This window comes from Anabrus simplex, chromosome 4 (genome assembly GCF_040414725.1).
Source record: "Anabrus simplex isolate iqAnaSimp1 chromosome 4, ASM4041472v1, whole genome shotgun sequence".
Lineage (NCBI taxonomy): Eukaryota > Metazoa > Arthropoda > Insecta > Orthoptera > Tettigoniidae > Anabrus > Anabrus simplex.
The window spans coordinates 366,039,079-366,057,185 of NC_090268.1; the positions used below are offsets into that span (position 1 = coordinate 366,039,079).

General features: G+C 40.0%; 1 protein-coding gene across 1 annotated transcript in view; it reads left to right on the top strand.

Moving 5' to 3' along the window:
• The window catches only part of l(2)k09022 (HEAT repeat containing 1 homolog l(2)k09022), a 371,041-nt gene that overhangs the window by 156,462 nt on the left and 196,472 nt on the right, over window positions 1-18,107 (top strand). Inside the window, exon 10 of the mRNA XM_067145803.2 lies at window positions 13,480-13,832. Coding sequence (XP_067001904.2) covers window positions 13,480-13,832 — 353 coding nt within the window. The remainder of the gene's footprint in view (window positions 1-13,479; window positions 13,833-18,107) is intronic.

Sequence of the window (18,107 nt, forward strand, 5' to 3'; positions counted from 1 at the left end):
TTACTATGTGTTCCGACCAGTCTATAAAGCAACTGTCGAGCTACAAACTGACACTTACCTTGGCTCTCAATTTCAGGAAAATTAGGGGATAGGAGGTTTATTTCAACTCGCTTAAATAAATGCTTCTATTGAGATGTGTCACACGGTATGTCTTGATTATTGCAGTGCAATCATTTCACATTATTGCTTCGTTTCTCATGCGTTGTGATGTTTAATCCAGAACAAACTCATATTCTTTGGAGCATGGCTCAGTGTGTCACGTGGTCTACTCAGGCCTGTATTCACCGATGATAGTAAAAGCTTTTATTGTGGTTTAAAGTTAAGGAAACTGAGATAACAGTTACGTTTGTATTCACCAACAACATTATCTCGGATAATGGGTATTATCTTGGTTTAAAATTTTACCGGGGAAAGGTTGGCCGCTAAAAGAGGAACTCTAAGATAATAGCCTTTCAAGATGGCAGCTCGTAGATAGCTGGAATATTTAACTAAAAGAGAAAATCACATCGACGAGGAATATAACCAAGACTATACAATAAAACGTCAAACTTCCTAGAGAGATAAAAAGAACATGCTACATACTTTGAGGACTATAACGACCCTGATTTTGAAACACACTGCCAGTATTATACATGATCAAATATAACGTGGAGTTCCCTAAACATAGGTAGACCTAAGATGAATTCTCAATTATATCTTGTATGATATTTGACTATGAATTTTTAATGAAAAATTAAAGAATACTGCCTTATTATTTGAGTGGAATATACAATGTGTAGAATATAATTTGTTTTCATATTCTCTATGATGTTAATGCTCTCTGCCACCAAATTCAAGAACAATTCACTCTTTTGGAAAGCCGTATTAGGCTTCTTTATTCGTTTCTGCTCATAGCGGACATAATTCTTGACAAATTATTTGCAAACCCCGAATGGAATCAAAAAATTATTTACATTTTGATAGTGGCGGCAGCACGTAGTCATTTGTTTTCCATGCGCCAGTATGAAAAATTTACGATTCAAATTCAGTTTGAAACGAAAACTTAGTTTTGGTAAACCGAGATAATAAATTCTATGGTGAATACAGAAGTGAGCGTTGTCCGAGATAATGACATTACCTGAGATTTGGAAATCTAAGATAGCAGCAAAAGTAACTGACGTTGGTGACTATGGGCCTCACTTGCCACATGGCTTAAGAAAAGAAACAAAACATCAACTTGCTTTGGGTGAACCAGTATCAGCTGGCAGGATGATGGTCAAGGTCATCTTCATACAATAATGTTGCCAAATAACATGCTAGGCAGAAATAAATCTAGCTGTTAAAGAAAAAAAAACAAGCACACACATATATAACTAACTAGCAATTGTACCCGTGCTTCGCTACGGTATTTCAGATTGTATACGGATATCGAAGTAAATTACTGTACATGAAGTTAATAACAATTTTAAAATTGCATGTAAATTGGCGTTATCCGAGAAAAAGCATAGGGAGGTCCGCAGAAGATGTTTCCAATGTAAAGTGCGAGTTGTGGAGTTGTGATGATAATGACAGGTGCACTTGTCTACCACAATTCATTATGTTTTAGAAAGGTTGAATAGGGTGAAATTTGTGTAAGATTTTCACACAGTGCATTACTTTTCAGATACTTATGTGACAGCTTAAAACATAGAATTTGGCTCACATATGGCTGCTGGTTGGGCCAATATTCGTGTAGATTTTGATGATCCCATCTTTCCCATAAGTGAATCAAACCAATAATTCTACGTGTACAAAGTGCAAAATTTAGGTAAATCCAGAAATAGAGAAAAATTTAATGTATAAGGGATAGAGATACGACAAAAGGTCATAGGACCGAAGTTGTAGATCACTCCAAATTGAATGGAGATTGGGCCATCCGTTTTGTGATACGATTTACCGTTTAGCCACGAAATACATCGAAAGGAAGGACTGCACCGTCATTAAAATTGCCTCCATATTTCGATATTTTTCGGGGGTAAAAAATAAAATTTTTAAACATCTCGTAAATTTTCCGTCGGTTACATGCTAAAAGCTATAATTTTGCAAAATTTCAATTTTCTAACTTGTCTGGGAGATTGTGCTGCGATCTTGATATGGGGGAGTGGGTTAAAAATCAGGACTTTAAGGAAACTGTTAAGCCCATAAAACATGTAGGTTCTGGATAAATATCAGGTTCTTATGCAGGTTTGAAACTCCCAGCATGTACCCCTTAGAGAATTATGAGAATTTGAGATTTTTCTAGGGATCCTGAAGTCATCAGGTTGTTTGGTACCAAGTTTTAAATTTCTAAGATGCCTAGAATGGTCTCACTAATTTACGTCTGTTTTCATTTTTATGCCTTAATTTATATATATATATATATATATATATGTAGTACAGTATATGTAGATCGCGCCAAACAGACTTCCATTTATTAGTGTGGATAATATTTTACCCGCTTCCCTAGTGGTTCTAGGGGCGTCTTACTCCCACAGTACGTTTTCCAGGTAGTAAGTCATACTTGAAAGTCATACTGGAACATACACACGTCCATTATCTCGGTCATTTCTGACAATTTATTTTTTCCCCTCTTTCTCACCCCCCATGCCAAAGGGGGCTGAAGTTAGACTTTAAACATCCGGAATGTTACTATTCATCTCAGCGACCCGGAAAACTATGGATCCGGCAGTAAATTCGATTACTATTATATCTCACTCCCCCTTCCCCCACCCTAAATGGGGCTAAACTTTGAGTTTTAAAAAATCGGAATATTACTATTCATCTCAGCGACCCCGAAAAGTATGGATTCGACACTACTTTCGATGATTTGTATATCTCAGTCCCCTTGCCCCCCTCCCCGCCCCTAAGGGTTCCTGGGGTGTTTTACCCCCATGTGGTTTGCCTCCTGATACTAAAAATTCGGAGTGTCACTATTCACCTCAGCGACTATGTATTCGACACTATTATTTCTATATATCATTATTATTTCTATATATCACTCTCCCATCGCCCCCCACCTCGAAGGGGGCTGAACTTGGACTTTAAAAAATTCCGGGGTGTCACTGTTGATCTCAGCGACCCCGAAAAGTATGGATTCGACACTATTTTTGATGATTTTTATATCTCAGCCCCCTCGCCCCCCCTGCCCCAAAGGGTTCCTGGTCTGTCTTATCCCCACGTGGTTTGTCTCCTGATACTGAAAATCCGGAGTGTACATTTTACCTCTGCGACCCCGAAAACTATGTATTCGACACTATTTTCGTTTAATTTTATATATCACTCCCCCTCGCCCCCACCCCAAAGGCGGTTGAAATGAACTTTTTAAAAAAAAAATTTGGGGTGCCACTATTTATCTCAGTGACCCCCCAAAAGTATGAATTCGACAGTATTTTCGTTAATTTGTTGATATGACCCCCCCTCGCCCCCACGCCCCTAAGGGTTCCTGGGATTTCTTACCGCCACGTTGTTTGTCTCCTGATACTAAAAATCCAGAGTATACAATTCACTTCGGCGACCTCCGAAAACTATGTATTCGACATTATTTTCGTTTAATTTTATATATCACTCCCCCCTCGTCCCCCATGCGAAAGGGAGCAGAACGTGGACATTTGAAAAATGGGGAGTGTCACTGTTCATCTCAGCGACCCCGAAAACTGTGGATTCGGCACTTTTTTCGATTATTTTTATACCTTGCCCCCCCTGGCCTCCCACCCCTAAGAGAGCTACGGATGGCGTACCCCCCACAGTGCTCGTCTCCAGATAGTAAGTCATAAGTGTACCAAGTTTGGATGAAATTGCTCCAGTGGTTTAGGAGGAGATGTGTCATTTACATACACACATACATGCATACATCCATTTTTGTATATATTAAGAAGAAGAAGAAGATTATGCTTGCTTTATTATTACATGGAGAAATTTTATTTTGAACACTGCAGAGATCTAAACTTAAACTGTATATCCGAAGAAATTATTCGAATCCGAGGAATGAATATTACTTTGCTCGCGGCATGCCCAATCATGAGAATGGCTTCAATAATATTAGTCATCAGTTTCAGAGTCGTGTTCATTGCAGAGGGCAGGATTCTTATTCTTAAGGAGGATAACTGGTGCCACAATCGTCCGCTCTAAGATGTTCAAAGATACCCCAGGTGACTCCAAGTCTTTCGAAGCTCTGCCGTGTAGTCGATAGACTTGTAACTGTGTAGAACATCAGGTAATTCTTGTAAAAGTTGCTTGTTGAAAGAAATGAATGACATGATATATGATAGCAAGAATGAAGAGGATGAAAACCGGCGCCGGCACATATGCCACTCCTCTCGAATAGCTAAAGACTTAACGTCCCGATCCGACGGATGAATCATCATCAACACCATATAAGACCAAAAACAGCTTCCTACGTCCTGGACGTAAAATGGCTCCTTGAATATTGTGTTCTCTACCTATCTTATGTACGTTGCCTAGCGACAGCGACTCTATGCATTTAATCTTAGTGACAGCACGTTGGATTGTCATATCCCAATGCACGTTTTCCGATGGTATTTCGTTCATAACTCACCAACGAAAGCGAAAATGAAAATTCCGGCTTCGAGGTGCATTCAGACCCCTTTCCATCTACCTATGTTCAAAATTTCAAATCTCTACGTGCTGTAGATTTTGCTGGGCATCGCGCACAGACACACGCACAGACAGACAGACAGACAGACAGACAGACACTTCCTTTTATAATATTATAGATTTGACGGGGGCAGTAGTTACTAGAAGAAATTCAGTTGAATACAAATTACTCTAGGTACATGTTTCATCCATCTTCTGGGACATCTTCAGCCTTTGTAACAAATTTATAAGTTTCTAAAACATATTCAAGTACAATTAAAAGAATGAGTCGAAAAACATATGGATAAACACTGTTGTTCAGGAACACTGTAGTGTATTCGATCTTCCAGTGTTGTTGGGTGTCCGATTTATGTGTTTCTTAGGGGTCTTTGAAAATTTTATCTTGATGTGAAATAACAGTCAGTCAGTCAGTCAATCAATCAATCAATCAATCTATCACTGCTGATCTGCATTTAAGGCAGTCGCCCAGGTGGCAGATTCCCTATCTGTTGTTTTCCTAGCCTTTTCTTAAATGACTGCAAAGAAATTTGAAATTTATTGAACATCTCCCTTGGTAAGTTATTCCAATCCCTAACTCCCCTTCCTATAAACAAATATTTTCCCCAATTTGTCCTCTTGAATTCCAACTCTATCTTCATATTGTGATCTTTCCTACTTTTAAAGACACCACTCAAACTTATTCGTCTGCTGATGTCCTTCCACGCTATCTCTCCACTGACAGCTCGGAACATATCACTTATTACATGTTACGAGTCTCATTATGATAGCCGTATTGGCGTACAGAATGTAGAGTTTCAAACAAATTTATTAAAAACCACCATTCCAGTACTTTACAAAGTTGTAAAAGTTGTAAAGCAGCTCGTCTCCTTTCTCCCAAGTCTTCCCAGCCCATACAAAGTTGTAAAAGTTGTAAAGCAGCTCGTCTCCTTTCTCCCAAGTCTTCCCAGCCCAAACTTTGCAACATTTTTGTAACGCTACTCTTTTGTCGGAAATCGCACAGTACAAATCGAGCTGCTCTTCTTTGGATTTTTTCCAGTTCCTGAATCAAGAATCCTGGTGAGCGTCCCATGCACTGGAACCATACTCTAGTTGGGGTCTCACCAGAGATAAATATGCTCTCTCCTTTACATCCTTACTACAACCCTCATAACCATGTGCAGAGATCTGTACCCTTATTTACAATCATATTTATGTGATTACCCCAAAGAAGATCTTTCCTTATATTAATACAGGTATTTACAATGATCCCCACAGGGAGGAACTTTCACCCCATCAACGCAGTAATTAAAACTGAGAGGGCTTTTCCTATTCGTGAAACTCACAACCTGACTTTTAACCCCGTTTATCACCATACCATTGCCTACTGTCCATCTCACAACATTGTTGAGGTCATTTTGCAGTTGCTTACAATCTTGTAACATTTATTACTCTGTACAGAATAACATCACCTGCAGAAAGCCTTATCTCTGATTCGACTTCTTTACACATATCATTGATATATATAAGAAAACATAAAGGTCCAATAATACTGCCTTGAGGAATTCCCCTCTTAATTATTACAGGGACAGGTAAAGCTTCACCTACTCTAATTCTCTGAGTTCTATCTTCTAGAAGCAGAGCCACCCATTCAGTTACTCTTTTGTCAAGTCCATTTGCACTCATTTTTGCCAGTAGTCGCCCATGATCTACTCTGTAAAATGCAATACAGTCCAATTGACCTCCTGAATCCAGGTTATCTGCTATATCTTGCTGGAATCCTACAAGTTGGGCTTCAGTGGAATAACCTTTCCTAAACCTAAACTGCTCAAATGCCACACTAAAACTGCAGGAAATGAAATGATGACAACACTTAAAAATTTATTTAACACTATGTGCCCGGCGGTAGTAACATTACTACCACTTGGCATGCGCCTGAGTGCCGCTGTTAGTAATACTACTACCACGAAATTTCAAATTAAGTCACTCGAAAGCTATTTATGTTATTGATTTTTTGTTTTAACATGTTGTCGATTTCCTTCCCTATTGATAAGTGGTGTTATCGATCGATAGTGATTGGTTGTGCAACCTTGGTACAAAGTTTCGTAGCCATGTGCGCTCAGCTAGATCTTACCTCATTGCTGACATATGTACTCCTTGCATGCTCTGGTTTGATAAGTTCAAATTTATACACACGTGTTTTAATGATGGCTTATATGATTTCACAGATTTAGAATGAAAGTCTAGTGAGTCAGCAGTCTGCAGTCATCCCTCAAGTAGTCGATTTATACTGTATATTGAGATATGGATCCCGGACCTAGTATAAGTAAAGGAAATCCTATGCGTGCATACAGCCCACGGAGAAGTGAACAGATTATTATGGAACTTGTAAACGATTCAGATTTTGATCTGTATGAAAGTGATTGTGAAGAAGAAAATAAAAATCTACAAGCCCCTCCGATTCATCACCAGAAGAACCAGTCGCAGAAAGATGAAGTGAAGTGAGAAGCATGGGAACACAATGGAAACAAGATATTTCTCCTGTGAACAGGCCTGTTTTTTCTTTCCCTATCAAAATTTGTGAACATTTGGCAGATGATTTGGTGAGTAGTGTTGCTGCTGAAATTACTGAAGAATCACGAGCATCATCTGTGGGAAGGCTTGTAGGTAGAGATTATTTTTCACGCAGAATAACTGCAGTGGGCGTGAAGAAGGAAGGACACTTGCAGTGTACGTGCAAGGTTTGCTGCGATAAGTCCAAACACAACACCAACCGTGCTGTGAAGAAAATGACGATGTATATTGCCGTAAATATGACGTAGGTCTGTTTTGAGTGTTACCATACCAAAGCTAGGTATTGGGAATAACAATGCGTAATTCTGTTGTTCAGTGACTGAAAACTATCGAACTTTTCTGAGTGAATTAGAAATTCAAGTGCGTAAACAAGGATGACAGAATGTACCAATATTGTAGCCTGATTTTATTTCCAATGCTGAAGGTACGCATTTTTGAATTGATTTCATATGATAGTCCACTTTTTCTAGAATATGTATATACATTTGTTTGTTTATAGTGTAAAAACTGACAAAACTGTGATTTTTTTTCTGACAGTTTAAATCACGCCAGCACAGGGTAGGGACACTATCTTGACTTGTCCGGGCTCATAGTGTTAAAACCTGAAGTCCTTGAAGCTAGTTAAAAAAGTATATTGTCTAAGATAGGACACTTTGTAAATACAGTTGAGACTGGTTTATATGTAACTCAGTTCTGTGTAATTCTGTTTTGTTCGTAAAATTCTGTATGTCCCAGCAAAATATAAAAACCCGTTAGTTAAACCTCATTTGTACGTAAACTATTTATACGTAATTTGGTGTAATATGTATTCATTTTCGTTAAATGCAGTTTATTTGTACGTAACAAAAGTTAAAATAATGTTGCCAATAAGCATTTCCTCTGATCAAAATACAGGGGAGTCATAAATGTAATGCATTAGTTGGCGTTGTTGGCAGTGGGTTTTTACCTGCAGATGTTGGAGGGATATAATGTGCTACTGTAACAATGATCCTGCAAAGTGATGGCACGGCTTTTCACTAAAAGAGGAAGATTACGAGCCAGACTCCTGTTCGTGGAATACAGTTGATTTGCACTTAACAAAGTTCAAATAATGCTGTATATGTGTGGATTTCTTGATGTTACTGAAATACAGGTGAATTAGAAATGCGGCCATTAAAGTCTGCATTGTTGGCCGCGCAACTACTGCTGCAGATATTGTAAGGGTGTGGGGATGTAACGAAGGTCATGGAAAGTGACTGCGTGCCATAAAGCTAAAGTAGAAATATTAAGAGGTATGTGTTTGGGACATAGGAAACACTTCTGTTTTAACTGTAAGCAGATTAGTTAAATGAGACACATTGAAACAATGCTGACAGCTGACATGCCATATTGAGTAATTAAAAACTGTGCTTCTGTCAATAGAAATTGTATGTTGCTTTCAGGTGGTTATGGAGAACAAAAAGAGGAAACGTTGCATGCTAGACGAGAAAGTAAAATGTACACAAGTATCCTTGTTCGTAGCGTTATTCCCACAGGTGTGGCAGGTGTTGGGGTGTAGACATTCTTTACACATTATCAGTGCTGGACATCAGATCAGAGTTGTAGCCCTTCTTTCCTACCTATGTTAACTATTTAGAAAACTTGCCAGACAGCCCAGTAGTTCCACAACTAAGTTTTTATGAATGAACACACTTACGTACGAGGCTTATGACCTCATTGCCTGTGGTCTTAATTGAAATAATAACATTGTGTTTATTCAAGTAGCAATATTGTATTTCCTAAGGGCAGCTGCATAGGCTGTTTGAAGCTACCTGTAATGCCAATGCACTATGAGAGACTTCTCTTTTGCAAAAGTTGAACCTGAATTATTTGACCCTAATGAGTAAATTTATAATACCAGTATTAAAAAAAAAAAAATTTTTTTTTGCTAGTTGCTTTACGGTGCACTAACACAGATAAGTCTTATGGTGACTATGGGACAGGAAAGGGGTAGGAGTGGGAAGGAAGCGGCTGTAGTCTTCATTAAGCTACAGCCCCAGCATTTGCCTGGTGTGAAAATGGGAAACCACAGAAAACCATTTTCAGGGCTGCCGACAGTGGGGTTCGAACCTACTATCTCTCGAATACTGGATACTGATGATATAGATGTTGATTCCCATAGGGAATCTGAAATATTTGTCCTGAATGAGCAAATTTATAATACCAATATAAATGGTCCGTTATTGGACATTATAAATTTTCCAGCTAGCTCATTCTTGGTTGCCAGCGTTTCGCCCTCATGTGCTAGGGTGGGCTCGTCAGTTGGTACCTAGCACACCTACCAATACGCTGGCTAGTGCATACTGTGGAGGCCACTGCGTAGGCTAACTGGAGCCACCGGCAGTGCCAATGCACTAAGAGACTTTGTCTCATCACTAAAAATTGATGCCTGCTTGGCCATCAGATGATATAGATGTTGATTCCCATAGGGAATCTGAAATATTTGTCCTGAATGAGCAAATTTATAATACCAATATAAATGGTCCGTTATTGGACATTATAAATTTTCCAGCTATCTCATTCTTGGTTGCCAGTGTTTCGCCCTCATGTGCTAGGGTGGGCTCGTCAGTTGGTACCTAGCACACCTACCAATACGCTGGCTAGTGCATACCGTGGAGGCCACTGCGTAGGCTAACTGGAGCCACCGGCAGTGCCAATGCACTAAGAGACTTTGTCTCATCACTAAAAATTGATGCCTGCTTGGCCATCAGATGATATAGATGTTGATTCCCATAGGGAGTCTGAAATATTTGTCCTGAATGAGCAAATTTATAATACCAATATAAATGGTCCGTTATTGGACATTATAAATTTTCCAGCTAGCTCATTCTTGGTTGCCAGCGTTTCGCCCTCATGTGCTAGGGTGGGCTCGTCAGTTGGTACCTAGCACACCTACCAATACGCTGGCTAGTGCATACCGTGGAGGCCACTGCGTAGGCCACTGCGTATTGGTAGGTGTGCTAGGTACCAACTGACGAGCCCACCCTAGCACATGAGGGCGAAACGCTGGCAACCAAGAATGAGCTAGCTGGAAAATTTATAATGTCCAATAACGGACCATTTATATTGGTATTATAAATTTGCTCATTCAGGACAAATATTTCAGATTCCCTATGGGAATCAACATCTATATCATCTGATGGCCAAGCAGGCATCAATTTTTAGTGATGAGACAAAGTCTCTTAGTGCATTGGCACTGCCAGTGGCTCCAGTTAGCCTACGCAGTGGCCTCCACGGTATGCACTAGCCAGAGCGTATTGGTAGGTGTGCTAGGTACCAGCTGACGAGCCCACCCTAGCACATGAGGGCGAAACGCTGGCAACCAAGAACGAGCTAGCTGGAAAATTTATAATGTCCAATAACGGACCATTTATATTGGTATTATAAATTTGCTCATTCAGGACAAATATTTCAGATTCCCTATGGGAATCAACATCTATATCATCTGATGGCCAAGCAGGCATCAATTTTTAGTGATGAGACAAAGTCTCTTAGTGCATTGGCACTGCCGGTGGCTCCAGTTAGCCTACGCAGTGGCCTCCACGGTATGCACTAGCCAGCGTATTGGTAGGTGTGCTAGGTACCAACTGACGAGCCCACCCTAGCACATGAGGGCGAAACGCTGGCAACCAAGAATGAGCTAGCTGGAAAATTTATAATGTCCAATAACGGACCATTTATATTGGTATTATAAATTTGCTCATTCAGGACAAATATTTCAGATTCCCTATGGGAATCAACATCTATATCATCTGATGGCCAAGCAGGCATCAATTTTTAGTGATGAGACAAAGTCTCTTAGTGCATTGGCACTGCCGGTGGCTCCAGTTAGCCTACGCAGTGGCCTCCACGGTATGCACTAGCCAGCGTATTGGTAGGTGTGCTAGGTACCAACTGACGAGCCCACCCTAGCACATGAGGGCGAAACACTGGCAACCAAGAATGAACTAGCTGGAAAATTTATAATGTCCAATAACGGACCATTTATATTGGTATTACTGGATACTGGCCGCACTTAAGCGACTGCAGCTATCGAGCTCGGTAATACCAGTATAATGGGTCCGTTATTGGACATTGTAAATTTTCAGGCTAACTCATTCCTGCTGCCAGCATTTCACCCCACTCTGCCAATTTGGACAATAACAATTCAGGTTCCCTTAGAGAATCTATATCCATATCTTCTGTAGAATACTTTTTATTGCCATTTGTCGGAGGGAATGTTTTAAAGATTTCTTCAAAAAGAATAATATTTCTGGTGATATTTATATTGTGATTAGGATTAAATCTTTGGTCATTACTGATATATATATTTCATGAATGTTCATTAAGGTACCTTTGTTACCTGTACATAAAATGAGTAAATTCTGGTTAATACTTGAGAAGGAATGGTTAAAATCTGCCATATGGATGCTCATTGCTGAGTATTTATTGTATCTGCTTTATTATGTTCTTGTTAACATATTACAAAGTTCCTACCTGTCTGGACTATATATGAAGCTTTGTATTGTGTGTGGGGATTATAAAAGAAATGGCTATTGGTATTGCTCGTTCAAAAAGCTGTATTAAAAGTTATGTGATTTGATAAAAAGTTTGTTATTTATTTATTTATTTATTTATTTATTTATTTATTTATTTATTTATTTGGTTGGTTGGTTGGTTGGTTGGTTGGTTGGTTGGTTGGTTGGTTGGTTGGTTGGTTGGTTGGTTGGTTGGTTGGTTGGTTGGTTGGTTGGTTGGTTGGTTGGTTGGTTGGTTGGTTGGTTGGTTGGTTGGTTGGTTGGTTGGTTGGTTGGTTGGTTGGTTGGTTGGTTGGTTGGTTGGTTGGTTGGTTGGTTGGTTGGTTGGTTGGTTGGTTGGTTGGTTGGTTGGTTGGTTGGTTGGTTGGTTGGTTGGTTGGTTGGTTGGTTGGTTGGTTGGTTGGTTGGTTGGTTGGTTGGTTGGTTGGTTGGTTGGTTGGTTGGTTGGTTGGTTGGTTGGTTGGTTGGTTGGTTGGTTGGTTGGTTGGTTGGTTGGTTGGTTGGTTGGTTGGTTGGTTGGTTGGTTGGTTGGTTGGTTGGTTGGTTGGTTGGTTGGTTGGTTGGTTGGTTGGTTGGTTGGTTGGTTGGTTGGTTGGTTGGTTGGTTGGTTGGTTGGTTGGTTGGTTGGTTGGTTGGTTGGTTGGTTGGTTGGTTGGTTGGTTGGTTGGTTGGTTGGTTGGTTGGTTGGTTGGTTGGTTGGTTGGTTGGTTGGTTGGTTGGTTGGTTGGTTGGTTGGTTGGTTGGTTGGTTGGTTGGTTGGTTGGTTGGTTGGTTGGTTGGTTGGTTGGTTGGTTGGTTGGTTGGTTGGTTGGTTGGTTGGTTGGTTGGTTGGTTGGTTGGTTGGTTGGTTGGTTGGTTGGTTGGTTGGTTGGTTGGTTGGTTGGTTGGTTGGTTGGTTGGTTGGTTGGTTGGTTGGTTGGTTGGTTGGTTGGTTGGTTGGTTGGTTGGTTGGTTGGTTGGTTGGTTGGTTGGTTGGTTGGTTGGTTGGTTGGTTGGTTGGTTGGTTGGTTGGTTGGTTGGTTGGTTGGTTGGTTGGTTGGTTGGTTGGTTGGTTGGTTGGTTGGTTGGTTGGTTGGTTGGTTGGTTGGTTGGTTGGTTGGTTGGTTGGTTGGTTGGTTGGTTGGTTGGTTGGTTGGTTGGTTGGTTGGTTGGTTGGTTGGTTGGTTGGTTGGTTGGTTGGTTGGTTGGTTGGTTGGTTGGTTGGTTGGTTGGTTGGTTGGTTGGTTGGTTGGTTGGTTGGTTGGTTGGTTGGTTGGTTGGTTGGTTGGTTGGTTGGTTGGTTGGTTGGTTGGTTGGTTGGTTGGTTGGTTGGTTGGTTGGTTGGTTGGTTGGTTGGTTGGTTGGTTGGTTGGTTGGTTGGTTGGTTGGTTGGTTGGTTGGTTGGTTGGTTGGTTGGTTGGTTGGTTGGTTGGTTGGTTGGTTGGTTGGTTGGTTGGTTGGTTGGTTGGTTGGTTGGTTGGTTGGTTGGTTGGTTGGTTGGTTGGTTGGTTGGTTGGTTGGTTGGTTGGTTGGTTGGTTGGTTGGTTGGTTGGTTGGTTGGTTGGTTGGTTGGTTGGTTGGTTGGTTGGTTGGTTGGTTGGTTGGTTGGTTGGTTGGTTGGTTGGTTGGTTGGTTGGTTGGTTGGTTGGTTGGTTGGTTGGTTGGTTGGTTGGTTGGTTGGTTGGTTTTCTAGAAACAACTTTGTATGTTTCTGTCTTCCATAATCTGTACATGGATGTGAATGGTTAATACTTATTTTATCAATGTGATGATGTCTTACCTTTTTTCTTTCTCTTTCTTCTAGGTTCATTTCCCATCATTTCAGAGTCGCATCAATTTCTTAAGCAACTTATGGGTTATTCATGAACTCCAAGGAACTGTAGATTATGAGTTACAACTCCGTTCTCTTCTTTTGGCTAAATCACTACTTCAGCAGTGTGATGTATCTAAGGGTTGGATTGTTAATTTTGAGAATAAAGTTGTAATTCCAGCATTACTAGTTGCAACAAGTTGTCCTCTAGCATCGGTGAGAAGGGCTGCTCTGGAATGTTTCTCAGTCATCATGACATCTTTTGGAGTAAATTTGGATGAAAATAGTTACATTCATTTGGTGGGCGAAATATTGGAGAAAGAAGAGGAACTGAAACTGGATGCTGAGTACGTATTTTATAAACTTTTTTTTTAAACAGTGCAGCTCAGTGTGCTAGACTGATCATTATCTTGGCCTTCAGACCTTGGGGTCCCATGTTTGATTCCTGGCCAAGTCTTTAATCATTATTGGACCAGTTGGCAATACATTTGTCAGTGCCAATCCATATGAAAAAGACTGAGTGCCTATATGTTGCCAATGGTAGAAATACCGGCTAGCAATATTTTGTAGACCCTTTGAAGCCCAAAATTTGAGGAAATGAAAAAAAAAAGTATTTTGAGCTTGTTGTATGTTTTAATATGCTTCCAATAAGACACAACAAATTTGTTAAAAGCCATCAATCCAAACAACTCAATTTTTTCAAATGGTACTAATAAGTACCTTCAGTCATATATAAATTACACCACTGGAAGAGAACAAAACTCGCACCACCACTTGTTATGGTCACAGCTAACTGACAGAAAGAAACCTAGTTGCCAAAGTGAACATAAAGCATGGAACACCTATAGTAGTGTAGGTACTTCAAATGAGTTGTCATTGATCTGCATTTAGGGCTGTCATCCAGGTGGCAGATTCCTTATAATTTGTTTAACTTGTCTTTCCTTAAATTATTTAAAGAACATTACCATACCTTTGATAAATTATTCCTTATTCCATTCTCCAATTCCTTTTCCTATAAATGAATATTTGCTGCAATTTATCCTCCTGAATTCTAACTTCCAACTTCATGTTGTACTTCTACTAATAACATTCCACATCATCTCTCCACTGACAGCCCTAAACATGCAGCTTAGTCAAGCAGCTCCTCTGCTTACTCCCAAGTCTTCCCTGCCCAAAGTTTGCAACATTTTCATAACACTACTTCCAATGGCTTATACTGGGGTCTACCAATATCAGTGAAGCCCAAACCTCAAATGAGAGCAATGAAAATCCAAAGCACGTTATAATGTAAGCATCTGACATATTGTTCCATTTACAAAACCTGAAAGCCATGAGAAAAGATGTCACTTGTGTCTCTGAATTCAAGGGATTGGAGACTGATTTTGCAGCCTAGGCCACTGCTAATGTGGGGGAGAGAGCTTCAAAGACTCAGAGTTCTCGGGAAGTCTCCGAACTGCCACAATTGACCACTGTGCGACGGTATCACGTCTTTGTTGTTGCATGTGCAGGACATCTTACGGATTGTTTATAGTTTAAAATTATTTGCGGATTTCAGTAGTGTTATTGTTTTAGGAACAATTTTAATTTATTTGAACTGATAGTCTATAACATGACTGTGACCATGTGGTGTTATTTTTGTGAAATGGCTGAACCGCGTGAAATAAAATATTTACTGTGTGCCGGTGGGCACACAATTTTAGCTTTCCCTACAACATTTTTGGCCTGGGCAAAATGCCGTTGGAAAGTATATCACCAGGGAATTTTATCCCTACTCTGTTTAATTGTATTTCCTGTGCGACTTACGTCGCTAAGTTTATTTGCATCTTTTCAGCCCGCGGGGTAGTGCTCCATCGTACATATACGTTGTATTCTGCTCTTATCTTTGTTATTTCATGGTCCGGTCTTGGACCGGGTCTGAAGTGAGTCTATCGCTCGCGGCTCGTCCGCTGTCCGGCCGAGTTTGGCTTCGCGTAGCTTATTGGAGGGTGGCGGGTTGATTGTCGTCCATCATGGAGCTTGGACGTGTTTTGCGTTGGCTCATGGCTAGAGCATTGAAATACCACAACATGCCTGGGTAATTCTTAAGATATGAGGGGTTTATGCCCTCAAAGTTGTTTTGATTCTTCTGGGAGTGGACGTCCGCAACATACGTAATGTTTTCATTCATTTGGAAAGTTGTGAGTATAAGATCCCGGGCTGACGCCATGCGTTACCTAATGTGCAATGACCAAAAGTAAGTTATGTTTTTCAAGATTATTCTAATGTTCTTTCTCCTGTTCCTGGATTGCCTCGCCTCAAAACTTGGTTAAATTTGGTGGATGTTACTCCGTCCTATGAATTACATTCTGTTTTATCTCCTTCGGAGAGAACTTGGAAATTTGGTATTGTGGAAAGTTCTCGGCTTACTGACTGCACCATTTCAAACTCCGTACCGCAGGAAGAACTCTGTCGAACCTTGTATATCTCTCTGCATTTTTCTGCGACAAATAACTTCATTGTAAATCTTAATTTTTTGGATCATGTAATAGATAAGGGCAAGAAATCCTGTAATTTTATGTAGTTAATGTTCTGGAAAAACTGTTTACTTTAGATGCTTTCTGCCAGAAGATAATTTTTCCCATTAATTCTTTAATTCTTTAATGTTAATTTTAGTTTTTAACTTAGAGGGCGTCTCTGTTCTCAGAGGAAAATATTTTGACTTAATTTTTAATTATATTTAATTAATTTCTACCTTTTAATTTTATCTTGTCACAAACGGTGCACTGTAGGTTTTAAAGAAGAATAAAAAGGTATGTTTTTTTAAAAAGGGTAAAGTTTTTGCAAAGGAATTATTAATTAAATGATTTAATTGTTTTGAAAGGAATTAAGCAGTGTTTTTCTTTCCTTCATACTTCAAACTTTGCCCCCGCAAAAACCGCTAGGTTACGGTCCAAATTGCCTCTGTTTAATGGTCCTGTTCCTTTTTTGGGTGAGTATCCACGCTTCCTGTTTAATTTTGTCCTTGTTTGAGTTTTTTCTACCTTTGTTTACTTGTACCAGTAATTGCCGGTACGACCTGGTGCAACTGGATAAACCATTCTCACAACTGAAGTATGAAGATAAATTCCTCAGAATCAACCTCCTCGTACTCTTGATTCCCCTGGTGGGGTGACTGGGTGTTTATGATTTTTTAGTCATTCACTTCATCCTCGTTAGATCATCACTAAGCATTTCCGAAGGCCATGTATTGTTTATTATTATTATTATTATTATTATTATTGTTGTTGTTGTTGTTGTTGTTGTTGTTGTTGTTATTATTATTATCATTATTATTATTATTATTTGCGTATGGACCCAATGGGTCACGCAAAGCTGTAACGATTCTGTTTTCTGAGTTGCCAAACAGCTCTCATCCTTTCTCCTTGAATCCTTTTTCGTTCTTCTGTCCACTTTGCTCCCGTCTTCTTTTTCATTTTCATTTTTCTCTGGTTGCACTTTCCCTCCATTAATTTTTTTCCTGTAGAGGTTACTGTCCGCAGTGTCATTTGACTTCATCTGGGCTTTTTCCAGATCCTTCTTCACTTCCAGTACCCATGGAATATTTTTTAGATGTTCTATGTAGGTGAGAACCTTGTGTGTCAGTCTACTTGCCGACAGTCTGCGTACGTGCCCATAAAATTTCAGACGTCTTTTGCGGATGTCTGCTGCAATGTTGGAAAGCTCTTCTGTCACTTTGTGTGACCTCAGTCTATATCCATCTTCTGTTTTTCGGGGGCCGAGAATTTTCCTCAGGATTCTTCTTTCTTCTTTTAAAATGTTTTCTAGGTCACCTTTCCCATTTAGTGTAAGGGACTCGCTGGCATATGAGACTTCGGGCTTGATTACTGTATTATAGTGTCTGATCTTTGCATGGCGGGACAAACACCTATTATTGTATATGTTGTGAACCCTACCGTAGGCTTTCCGAAATTTTTGTGAGCGAATTTTCTGGATAGCCTTCTCGCCTCCCGTTGGTTCAAGTATTTCTCCCAAGTACTTGAAGTGTGGTACTCGGTTGATTTGCCCATATGTCGTGTTCAAATTTTGGATGTCAAGTTTTGAGCAGAAGAACATGGTCTTTTCAAAGGAAATTATTATTATTATTATTATTATTATTATTATTATTATTATTATTATTATTGTTATCATCATCATCATCATCATCATCATCAACAACAACAAATTAAAGTGTAGAATTTTACGGCATTACCAGCAGGCATATCCATCATTCACTGGTTTATTAGCTTCCTCGATAGCAGTGGTGGTGTCTGGCCAATGGTCACAGATTCGATTCCAAACAACCATGTGTTCCTCATCGTACATGCTTCCTCACCTCGTACTTCCGACTTAGGTTACCACTTTTCAATAGTTGGTTTCGTTAACATCAAGCCTTAAACATTTTGAACAGCAGCCAATAGCCACCGGAGTAGCCTGCTGTGTTGTCACGGCTGTTTCACAAGCTACTGCCCCGGACTCTGCCATTACCAGTACTCAACATCTGGTCAGTAGAGATGGCAGCCTAGGGTTTAGCAAATTAAAGTCCAGATTTATGGTTAAATGGATAGAATGATTGCCTTTGGTTCAAAGGACAAAGAGCAGTGGGG